This window comes from Schistocerca nitens, chromosome 2, assembly GCF_023898315.1.
Source record: "Schistocerca nitens isolate TAMUIC-IGC-003100 chromosome 2, iqSchNite1.1, whole genome shotgun sequence".
In the NCBI taxonomy this organism is placed as follows: Eukaryota; Metazoa; Arthropoda; class Insecta; order Orthoptera; family Acrididae; genus Schistocerca; species Schistocerca nitens.
The window spans coordinates 807,715,659-807,728,408 of NC_064615.1; the positions used below are offsets into that span (position 1 = coordinate 807,715,659).

Below are 12,750 nucleotides of genomic sequence, written 5' to 3' on the forward strand. Positions count from 1 at the left end.
AGCCAGAACATTGTAACCACCGACCTACTATTGATATAAATCCATCCAGGCGATAGCAGCATCATACGGTGAGGAATGATGGCTAGTAAGAGGCACACATGGTGGATGTAATATCAGTGAGCATGCTGTCTTTTTGTAGAATGGGGAAGGCGCCCGATCTATCTGACTTTGATCAATGGCAGACTGTGATGGCCCAGAGGACCGGCATGAGCATTTCAGAAACTGCATGACCTGTCAGTTGTTCAAGGAGTGCAGTGGTGAGTGTCTTCAACATGTGGCAAAACTAAGGTGAAACCACGTCCAGACATCGTGGGATAGGTTGGCCAACCCTCATTACAGATGTCAGACGTCATAGGTGGGGCAGATTGGTAAAACAGGAGAGTCAGTGAACTGTGGTGGAACTAACATCAGACTTTAAATTGGGCACAGTACGAGTGTGTCTCAACACATAGCACAAAGAACAGAACAGCCACAACCCACAACCCACGCATGTGCCAATGTTAACACCATGACACTGGCAACTACGACTGAGAAATGGGCATGTGGTCATCGGCACCGGACATTGGCAGAGCACTGCACGGTCTGATGAACGCCGATACCTTCTTCTTCACGCTGATGGGAGGGCGCAAACCCATTGTCTTCCAGGGGAACAGGTCCTTGACAGCTGTACTGCGGGACGGAGACAAGCTGGTGGCAGCTCCATTATGCTCTGGGGAATATTCAGGTGAGCATCCATGGGCCCAGTGGAGCTCATGAAAGGCAGCATGACAGCAAAGGAGTGTCATACATTGGTTGCATACCACATACAGCCCTTTATGACGATCATGTTTCCTGATGGCAGTGATATTTTTCAACAAGATAATGTGCCATGACAAGGCCAATAGTGTGATGGACTGGTTCAAGGAACACAGTGGTGAATTCCAATTGATGTGCTGGATCCCCAGCTCACCAGATCTGAACTCAATTGAACACATCTGGGGTGTGATTGAATGTGGCGTCAGAGCTCGTCACTCTCCTCCCCAGAATTTATTGGAATTAGGTGACTCGTGTGTGCAGATGTGATGCCAACTCCCTCTAGCAACCTACTAAGATCTCATTGCTTTCATGTCACAGCATGTCACCACTGTTGTCTGTGAGAAAAGTGGACATACCGCCTATTAGATAGGTGCTCATAATGTTCTGGCTGAGCATTTCTTCATCATTCACTTTTCGCTCATTCAGATTTGCACCTTGTTACTTCTTTTACATTTTAAATCTTGGGTCTTATGTATAACTTATTGTACGCCTCCATAGCTCAGTAGTCATTTCTGGGCGCTATGCAGAAGAACTGGGTTTGATTTCCAATTCTGCTAGGGATTTTTCCTTGTTGGGAGGGCTGTAATGGGGTACAATCAGCCTTTTGGTGCCAGTTGAGGAGCTACTTGAGTTCAAGAAATCCAACAGCCATTGTGAGAGCGATGTTTTGACCCCCTCCCCCCATACCTCATCCAATCATGTCATTGGCAAAGATGACATGGTGGTCAGTTGGTCTCGTCACGGCAGGAATGTGGAGCTTTGGTTTTTGTATAAAAATTATTGATTGCTCTGAGTAATCTCCATCGAGTTTGTTGTAATACAGCACTTTGTTTTTAGAATGTTGCTGTAGGTGTTTCGTGCAATAAGAAAATGTGATCTAAATTTAAAAGTTATTTAACAAACACAGTCATGATCGCTTATAACGCTAGTGTTCTCAAGGCCAGTACCGACAGGCCTGCTCCATGCTGATGAATATAAGTCTGATGCTGATCCCTGTAGTAGATCAAAACTGGTCATCAACAAATAAAAAGTAAGAAACTGTTTACTACCAAGAAAAAGCTTTTGGCATTGAGGGAAGGAAAACAGGCTATGAAAAGGATTTAATTTATGATCTAAGAAACCATACAGTTTTTTCACACGACTCTCTCATTCTCTTCATTAGGTAGTAGAAAGAATAGACTAAGACTTATCATAAAAAATGAATTTGTTGTTAAGGAGTCATTTACTTTTCAACTAACTAGTTCTTTACAAGAGCTAGACATTTTTATATTGTAATTAGGACCACAACCATGATGCCAGTGACAGGTTTTTATTTGGCAGTCTGGACTAGCAATGTCTTCCATACACAGTGCATCTTCAGATGTATCCTCATTAGTAGTAATTTCCCAGAGAAGCAGCTCCTACATTTTCCCAGGCTGTGCAATAAAAACCTGTTATTTACTAATTATTTATCTCATTATGACTGTAATGAAGGCACTTCCATACTGACAGTGGAATGTTTACAGTGTGTTGTGTAATTTTGATTGTGTGTAAATAAAGGAGGAGGAACAATCCTGTGCAGACAGATGAAAAGGAAGGAGGAGGCCATAGTGAATAAGTTTTAGGTGGATAAGTAGGATAAAGGGAGTGAGCAGAGGTAGTCCATACAGAAAGAGGACGGGGGGAAACGTAATCACTATGATGCACTGCATTTCTTCAATGGACTATGCAAGTTTGCTTACTCAGTTACACTAATCTGGAAGCAAGAGACAACATTCATTCTATAAAAGTGTGTGTTTTTTAAACCTGAAGTCCTGTTTGAGATCTGCCATCCCTTCAGCAATATGCAATGTGTATCTGAAAAGTAAAGGCCATTTATCCATAAAAAATATTTGTTGCAATTTTTGTAGACATGCACTTCACTTCTCCATCTAACTACTGTTCACTTTTAAGCCATCTTGTAATGGTGCACTAACTTCTTCAGCCCCTCTCCAGTGAAATACTTTGCCTGGGAAGTAACCAGTCTGGAGTTCCATGTTATCATTAAATCGTTGTCCACCATGCCATTGCTTCAAGTGCAAGAGGTAATAGTCATTGGGTGCAAGACTAGGACTGTAGGGTGTAGTGCTGGTGTTTTGTTTCGTGAGCATTTCAGTACATGTCAGCTGTAATTGTTGGTCCACATCTCACAACATCAAACAAAAGAATCTCCTTTTTACCCCAGAAAACTGCAGCCATCATTTTTTTTACTTCAGAAGGAGATTTTGTAATTTTTTTAGTTTGATTAAATTGGATACCATCAATGCATGACTGTTGTTTTGATTCTATGTTGGTGCTGGATATCCACACATCATCAGCCATGATAATGTTAGAAAACAAATATCTCCATCTTGTCAACAATGACCCAACAACATTCATTGCTTAATGTTCTTTGTGTTGTTTGGTAAGCATTTTAATTAGCCACCTTGCAAATAATTTATGAGAGCCTAGATTTTCCTAGGTAATAATGTAAATAGTGGTGTGGCCAAAGTGTGGAAATATATCAGTCCGAGCACCAGTCATCAACTGCTCATAACATTGTAGTTCAGGGTCCATTTACTAGCATTCTGCTCTGTATCATGCACATATCTATGGCAACTGTCTGAGTCTCTACACTATTTTCTACTATTTTGTTCATTCATTACTGTAGATCCATAAACAGGCACAACTTCTGATGAATTTGAGCAGCTGTAGATCCTTGTTTCATACATAAATTGAATTACAGCATGCACCAAGCAGCTGGCAGGAGGAGTGATTTTCAGAGCCACTGTTGCTCACTTTCAGCCGTAGTCAGACTACTGCCAAATCAAAACAATGACTTCTGTTGCTTTACAGTCAATCAATAGGTGACAATGTATTCATGCAGCTTTGTTCTAAGCTGCCAGTGTTTAAATATAAGTAAACCACTCATACTCTTCCAGCGTGCCTCACATTTCCATGTTGATTTTGTCATTTTTACAACAAATTGGCCGCAGTTCCCCCACCTCCATCATAATAATTTTTAGAGAGAGAAATGAATACTTTTCAATCTTTCAGTTGTCCTCCCTACATGTACCATCCACATTATTTATTTATTTAGATCATAGAGTTCCTGAATTACCTTTATTCTCAAAACTAATAAAGAAAGACTGCTTCATCTCACATGATTATGTCACCACGATTGAAGTATTTGTGTGTCTCAGTGCTAACATTTGTAGCTTTTATGTATTTCTTGCAGATGAAATTCAAAGAACAGTGATATTTTGGGTTTATGTTAAAGCTAGTTACATAAGATTTCTGATGTGTCAAATATGTAATAAATGTGAGGGATGTTTGTTACTCCATTTCTGTACCTGCTTGGTGTGGCCAGACTTCTCACAGGAGACACAGAAGGTACCACAGCAGGTGATCCGCAGTTCAAGCTGTCCTTCATCACAGACAGCTCTGCTAGATGTCCGGGATAATAAGGGGCCATACCTTGCTGTTCCAGGTACACCTAAAATTGTTCAGCTCCAGCAAACCAATAGAAGTTGTTGATCCTGAAGCTGTTTTGCTGAACACCACTAATTAGCAGTATCAGTTACCTGTTGAGTCTTCCTGTAATCTCAGTCAGTTCTTCTCTTGTAGCTTAATTGTGTGTGTTTATTGCTAGAATGTAGATGACTATGAATGAAACAGTCTTAGATGGTGGGGAGTATGGAGTGGTTTTTTTCTATTCTTAGGGCACAGAAATCAAGACTTGTCAAAAATTTGATTTACTTATGACCAAATTTTTAAAATTATGTAGATAAACAAGTGGATTCTTTCAAAGATACCTTGTAGTTTTGCTCATTAATTTGAGCCCCATTTTCTGTGACAGTATTCACTATCACAAAAGTACAGGCTTCTCTGAATGGTATATTTAGAAAACAGTGCAGTACACTGCAGTTAATTGTTATACTTGAACTCTGTGCTCTTTCACCCAATATACACATTCTTTCACAGTGCTCTATGGTAGAATCTTGGAATACTTAAAAATATGCAGCTCTGCTTTTGAGTGCATCTGTGATTCTTCTCATTTGACTATCAATGCTGGAAGTGGAATTTTATTTATGTTGAAAGATGTTAACAACATTTAGAGAACAGATTAGTTTCACTACATCTCTTCTTTAGTAGTATGTTACAGAGTTGTGAGTGAAAAGTACTGTAGAATCTCACATGAATGTTATTAATTCCTCAGCATTTCTGCATTACTAATACCTACAACATATTTTACATACTGCTTATGGCCTGATTGTGTTAGTGATGATAAACTGTACCATAAAAACAGATGCTCAAGATGTGGAAAGCAGCTCACTTGTAATTTATATATATGTTTTTAAATTTAAGCTATTGTGATGTGTAAAATAAATACTTGTCATACTGCCATGTAATTTTGTAGTGGAGGAAACTGAATTAATGGTGACCCTGGACCTACAATCACTTAGTGTATTATTTTTTAATGTTAGATGTGTATTTGAAATGAATTTTAGACCCTTGCTATTCAGCATATTCACTAGATGTATCATTTCCCTTAGCTGACATCATGCCCCACCAAGTGGTTGGATTCACTACCTGGTTTGCTATGTGCCAATTAGCACAAGGTTTGACTTTACTGCATTTATCCAATTACAAAATGTCTTAAGCTGTTGATTCAACATAGTATTGCTCAGCCCATTTTTGATTGTATGACCCCTTCCTTTTGCACTATCCCCAACTCTTCCACTTGTATGTTATTAGAAGTATTGTTTATTGATCTGCTGTAACAGTGCTCATCTTTACCTTCGCAGAATATCTTTATTAAAGACTGTGGTTCAACATTTTTATTACTCGTGGATATTTTCTGTTTCATAACTTTTGTAGCCTGACATATTAAATGTTGTAAAAATCCATTTTCATTCCCCCCTCCCCCTCTTACTCTCTGGTGCTAGATTATTTTCCTTCTCTTCACCAGAAAGCTTTAACAAACGTGTTTAGTTTTATATGTATAAAAATACTTTCAAAATTTATAGCAGCATCTTGTTGTGGAAAATATACATGGAATTGTCACAAATGCAGTATTACATGTTCCAAATTTCTTCCTCTATTTTTTTCAGTCTTTGTTTATCTAATTTTCACAAAACCATACCAATAAAACAAAATAACTTTCTATCTTTTGCTTCAGCTGTTCTAACTATTAGTGTGTAAGTTGCATGCAACTCTGGAGTCTTACAGCTGTAGTCTTATGCTCGTTTATGCTGTATGTACCGCTGTTCACTCTTCTTACAGTAGCTCTTTTATCATAATTGTACCTACATCTGAGATTCAAAAATTTTATACTGCATTGCATTTGACTTGTGGAGGATACCATAATTTCTGTATGTAGCAGTAGACTACAGATAATGAGTGCATATGCGTGTTGAGTGCCTGAAATCTGAGGTGAAGTGATGTATCTCTGCAGTGGAGGAGCAGCCAACAGGGTCTCAGCCAGCCAACACCACCATCAACAGTAACAAGTTGGACTTTGGCCGATTTCTTTCTGTCCCTGGAGCTGGTAACCTATCGCTTTTCTCTCACCCAATAGTACCCTTGCCTGTCTGCTTGGCCTGCTAGACTAGTTTACTTTTATCTTTTTTCCCATTCCATTGTGTAACTACTTCATTTATTCTTTTTGCTATGGCTTCCACTCTGAGAGATAATTTTAAGGACTGGCCTTATTTTTACTGCCCATGAAATTAAACAGGATAATGCTAAAAATTTATTTTTTTATGAGTAGTGTACAGTTGGTAGCAGAGAAATCTCTCTTGACCATGACTTACACTAATGTTGACACTTCTTCATAACGGAAGAAATAACCTTCTGTGCACTGTCAGTTGTACCAAGTAAAGGAATATGAGCTCCGTAACATGTTGAATGATGTTTTCTGCTACAGCTTCTGTCATGGTACATTTTACTGTGATTACCAAAACTGAAAAATTCTCTCAGTTTTATCCCATACTAACTAAACAGTCAAGTTAAATTGTTAACCACCCATCAAATGCAAATTATATTCAGAATAACTCTTGGTTAAAAGCTTGACAAATTTGTGCTGATTTTAATGTCTTTATACTATAAGTCTGTTATCCTTTCATTAATGTCTTCAATATCATGGAGACATATCAGACACTGCAAAGGAATATTACGTTATTTTCTATCTGATAATTTCAATGTATAAACAACATGCTTCCAAAACAGATGTATATGGAATTACATTACAGTATAGAACCCTTTTCTAAGATGATGAAGCTTTTTGATAGAAAACTTACTTCCAGTTGTTCTTTATTTTTTTTTAAGCTTTTTGTGGTATGTAGTTGGTGTTTGCTTTGCATTAAATAAGGGCATGTTTTTTAATAAGCATAAATTGTCGTTTATTGTAATGTTTCAGTATCACATTAAATTTGTCAAAACTTAACTTAGATTGTTTGTAAATATTACACTGAACAAATATAATAGTCTTTGGTTACATTATCTTGCTGCTCTCAGAATTTTTTTCTAAATGCATGTGTGTTTTGAGTGATGCAGACTAATTGGACATGATGTTGACTGTTGGGTATTCAACAACTAATTTTGTCATATTCATTGAGACACATTTCTATTTTTTTAGGTCAATAAAACTGTAAATATATTATTTAGTTGTTGACATTTGAACACCAAAATTTGCAAAACAAATAGCTATGACTTATCAGTTATATAGTATTACTATTAAGCTGTACGTAAGAAAAATGTCAGACTGGAATAGTGGTAGATAATACAACAATATAAATTCTCTCATCAGAGATTTGATGGCAGTTGTAACTTATTGCAGTATTTATGTATTCATTTGCAAACTATACCTCATCTTCTTTAATAAATGGTGCCTTCATAATATCATCACATTTTTTTCTAACTAGGCACTTTTCAGCTTATTGTAGTACCTATTATTTTTTTATTATTTTAATTTCCTGCAGCAAACAAATGTTTCTTGCCATATTAAATGCTGCCCACCTAACTGTCATGTGAAAATAATCAGCAGTCATAGCGTAAACTGAATGCATAGTCTTGTTACACAAAATTTGTTTTAAGTAGAAGTTAGTGCAAGGATCATAGTCATCTTCAGAAATCACCTGATGAAAACAATTTATTGGTGTGTTTTTGAATGCATTTATTTCTGGGTAAATCTGCTGCCTTCATTCCATTTATAAATTTAAGTGTGAGGATAGATCACAACTCTCTCTCTCTCTCTCTCTCTCTCTCTCTCTCTCTCTCTCTCTCTCTAATTATTTTTAGCTTTTGCTGTACAGGAGGTGTTGGCTGATTTTCATTATGATGAAATTTCCTTGTAAAGAAACTATGACAGCAACAGTGACTACTACATAATAGGTATGAAACAAAAAATGGGGCTGTAGATGAAGAGATGTTGAATGAAATGCATTTGGTTGTCAAGAGGGCAGTGTTTGATTTCTTCAGTGACTTCATTAGCAGAATATTATTGAAAGATCCCTCACAAAACATAAAGAAATTCTGGTCATATGAAAATGCTATTAGTGGTATTGAAGTTAGTGTCCACACACTCATGGATGAGACAGGAACTGAAACTGAGGGTAGCAAAGCAAAAGCAGAAAAGCCTAACTTTATTTTCAAATGATACTTTATAATGGAAAAGCAAGGAGAATTGCCTCAGTTGAATTCTTTCACCACAATAAAGATCAGTGAAATAGATACCTGTGGCATGAAGAAGTAATTGAATTCCATAATATACCCAAGTTCACTCAAAAAAACTGTGCCCTGTAGTTGGACAAGAGCACAGGTCACACCCATTTATAAGAATGGCAGCAGTAGTGATCCACAAAGGTACCATCCAGTATCCTTGACACCATTTGTTTTAGAATCTCACAACATATTCTAAGTTCAAATATAATTACATATCTTGAACAGAAAGACCTCCATGCCAACCAGTGTGGATTTTGAAAACATCAGTCATGTGAAACCCTACATGACCTCCTCAAAGCCGAGGATCAAGGGCATTGGGTACAAGCACTGTTTTTGACTTGTAAAAGGCATTTGACTCAGTACCACACATTTGCTTAATATTTAAAGTATGGCCATGTGGGGTGTCAAGTGAGGGGTTTGTGACTGGCTTGAGGATTTCTTGGTGGGTGGGGCATAGCATGTTACCTTTGATGGAGTCATTGACTGATGAAGCAGTAACTTCAGTAGTGCCACAGGGCAGTGTGTTGGGACCCTTGATGTTCACATTGTATATTAGTGACCTGTGGACACTACTAATAGTAACCTAAGACATTTTAAAGATGATGCAGTTATCTATAATGATTTACTCTCTGAAAAAATCTGACAAGGTTTCAACTTGTTAAAATTTGGCATCTTGTTTTAATATTCAGAAATATAAAATCTGCACTTTACAAAACAAAGAACATAGTATACTATGACTGTCTAGTATCCTATGAATGTCAATAGAATGTAGGGAAATGTGATCAGTCTATGAAGGAGATAGCATGCAAAATACATGCAATTCATCGTAGACTGTTGCTGAAGTGTGTGGGACCTGTACCAAATAGGACTAACAGAAGATGTGAGAACATGAGTGGTGACTGGTTTGTTTGGGCAATGGGAAAACATCACGGATGTGCTGAACCATATAAGACTAACAGGAGATATTTGGCATATACAACTATGGGCAACAAGAATGTATCAGGTTTGTTTGATCCCTGGGAGGATGGTACAAAGATGCTGAATTGAAATGGCTGATTTGTGACATGAAATGCAAACTATCTCAAGAAAACCTCCTTACAAAGTTTCGAGAAGCAGCTAAGAATATACTACATTCCACTTTGTATCACCCCCATATGGACTGTGAAGGCGAGAGTAGACCTACAGCACACACAGAGATTATTAAGGAATCTTTCTTCCTGTGGTCCATACATGAATGAAATGGGGAAAAAGCCCTAATGATTGGTGCGATTGGAAGTACCCTCTGCCATGCACTTGACAGTAGTCTGCAGAGTGTAGATGCAGTTGTAGAATGGATGTGTTGGTGCCCTACAGCAAAAACTTATGTACGGAAAGGACTACTTTACTGTAATTGGACCAAACAATTAATTAAAACAACTCTCTATTATAAGAGCTGAGTTAGTTCTGTTTGATGGAGAGTCATTACATCAAAAATGTAATTTAAATGTGGGTAAATCTTATAATGGCTGGAATACTTAACAAAGAAAGTAGATTTTACCTTCATCTAATTATATCTAAAAGAATTTACCAAATAAGATTTTGAACTTCTGGCCTAGTTGCTAAGGTATCTTTGAATCATATAGTTTAATGCAACCCAAATTATGTTTTCTGTAGCTTAACTCCTCTGGTTTTATGAATTTTGTAATATTACTTTAATTTTATATTTGCATGTAGCCAATTTTTAGTTGTTATAAGCTTACTTGCAGTGCTTACTGTACAATTTTTTTTAATTTGGTAAGGAAGGAAAATACTGTACACAACATTTCAGCATTCTGTGTTTCTTGCAGTTTCTGAATTAGTCATAATATTTATTGACTAGTTTTATGCTTTTCATACCATAGTCCTTCAGACCTTTATGTACTATCATGTTTCAACTACAGCCAAAAGATAATTTTGTATATTCTTACAAAAGTTCTGTTGTTATTTGAGGAGGAGGAGGAGGACAGAATTTACAGTTATTGATTGCAGATGGATAATGTGAACAAAAGCCAAGGAGAAAAGATATTATAGTCCTGTTGATGAGGCCAGTAATACTAAAATAGCTCATGATTTTTTATCTGTGTTCAAAATGTATAATATGCATCAGTGGCCCTTTTTTTATATAAAAGATGATGCTATTGCAAAAGAAAAAATGCATACTGGAGGTACAAAGAAGTAGCTATAGTTATGAAATGTGGGCTGAGTTAATATGGGACTGTATTTATACTAGAAAATAAAAGAGAAAAAGACTGCAAATTTAAAAATTCAAACTTGTTCCTAATTTGTTGTGTATATGATATACATGAGGTGTGATTGAAAAGCAATGAGAATTTTTGTTTGTCTTAAAGAATCTTTATTTATTTATCAGCACCAACTTTGAATGTGACTAAGTAATCCTCCTGAGATATAATGATATAATACACTTGTACCAGCACTTTTTTAAATCTTGGAAACACTTCTGGAACTCACTTTTTCTTATGGTGCTCAGTTCCTTCGTGATTCTGTTTTTGTCTCAGTCTCTTCAATGGTAGCAATGTGACCTCCTTTCATCATTCTGTTGAGCCTCGGGGATAGAAAGAAGTCACAGGAGGCGATGTCTGGCAAATATAGAAACTGAGGCAACATATCAGTTTTGTTTTTTGCCAAAAAATCATGAACAAGCATTGAAATCATGAACAAGCATTGAGGTATGAGTGGGAGCATTATTGCGATGCAATTTCCATGAGTGGTTTTGCCACAATGCTGGTTGTTTTCTTAGGAGTGCCTCACGCAGACGGAGAGTAACTCCCAGGTAGTATTTCTTATTGACTGTGCTAACATAAGGCAGGAACTCATGATGCACAATCCCATTGTAATCAAAGAAAATGGTGAGAAGAACCTTGACATGTGATTGAACTTCTCAATTCCCCCCACCCCCCCACCCCCCACCCCCTCTCCAGTCCTGGCTCGTCAGACAGTTTCCTTTGGTATGACTGGGCCTTGGTTTTGACATCATACCAATATACTCATGTTTCATCACCTTTTATAACCTTCTTTAGAAGTTGTGGATCATTGTTGACTTCATTCAGAAATTCCCGAGCGGTGTCTATGTGACATTGTTTCTGGTCAAAATTCAACAATTTTGCAACAAACTTTGCAGCTACCATTACATTCCCATAGTACCCGACAGAACTGCCTGACATGAACCAAAGTATATGCCGACATCATCAGCAGCCTCTCTGATGGCGATTCAGTGATTTTCCAGAACCATTTTCTTTACTATTTCCACATTGTCATCAGTAATTGGTGTACTAGGGCATCCAGGGTGGTTGTGATCTTCAGTGTCTTCTCGATCCTCTGTGAAACATTTTCACCACTCACAAACTCTTGTCCTACTTGTAGTAGATTCACCAAAAGCCGCAGTCAACATTTTGAATGCAGTATTGCACTTTATTCCATTTTTCAAGCAAAATTTAATGCAAATTCACTGATTCATCTTTTTTGAAAGTAAAAATTTGCCGAGCACTCAAAAACATGTATAACTTTTTTGACTATCAAAACAGCTGAAAATGCAAACAAACATCTGGAACAAGTATACTGACAAAATAAAAAAATTTAGAAATTGGATGTATAAAGCCTGTGAAATTAAAAAATTCCTGTTACTTTTTGATCACACCTCATATATTACATAGACAGATAATGGTGTAATACACAGCCTCTCCAAAAGCAAGTGAAAGAGCAATAAAAACACATTTATGTTAAAAAATATGTGAGGCAATGCTGCTGCTTACCATCTCCTTTGCTTAACTTGGATAAAATAACTGAAAAAACTTCTGATAGAGTATATGAGGCAGATTTAGAAGACATTTAGAATGGAATGGTAAACATGCTTACCACATAACATAGGTTATGGATACTGTAAGTAAACTAGAGCCATGGTTAGCACGCTTGAGTAGCATTTGGAGGGAGATGAATGCAAATCCAAATTCTTTTAGCTGTTTAGGGGTTCCCTGAATTGATGAAGGTGTATAATGGGATTATTTCTTTGAATTGACTCAGTTGAGGTTTTTGGGGGGGGGGGGGGGAATTTGTTTGTGGTTTATGGGCATCTAGTGGTGAGGTTATCTATGTCTTTACAAATATTAATAGGAATGAATGTGGTTAAATGTCAGAATGCTAGGAAGTATAAGTCCTATGCAAATATATGCATTCTCTCCAATACTCAAACGCAATCAT

At 37.1% G+C, this 12,750-nt stretch overlaps 1 protein-coding gene across 10 annotated transcripts in view; it reads left to right on the forward strand.

Annotated features, from left to right (window-relative positions):
• Window positions 1-12,750, forward strand: part of LOC126237066 (sodium bicarbonate cotransporter 3) — a 1,007,081-nt gene that overhangs the window by 781,407 nt on the left and 212,924 nt on the right. For 7 of the 10 annotated variants that reach the window (XM_049946852.1, XM_049946853.1, XM_049946859.1 and 4 more), the window contains 2 exons: window positions 4,163-4,282; window positions 6,251-6,343. The exons of 1 other annotated variant lie outside the window; for it this stretch is intronic. In XM_049946852.1, the coding sequence (XP_049802809.1) occupies window positions 4,163-4,282; window positions 6,251-6,343 (213 nt within the window). The remainder of the gene's footprint in view (window positions 1-4,162; window positions 4,283-6,250; window positions 6,344-12,750) is intronic. 2 more of the 10 variants (XM_049946857.1, XM_049946858.1) reach the window with 2 other exon arrangements.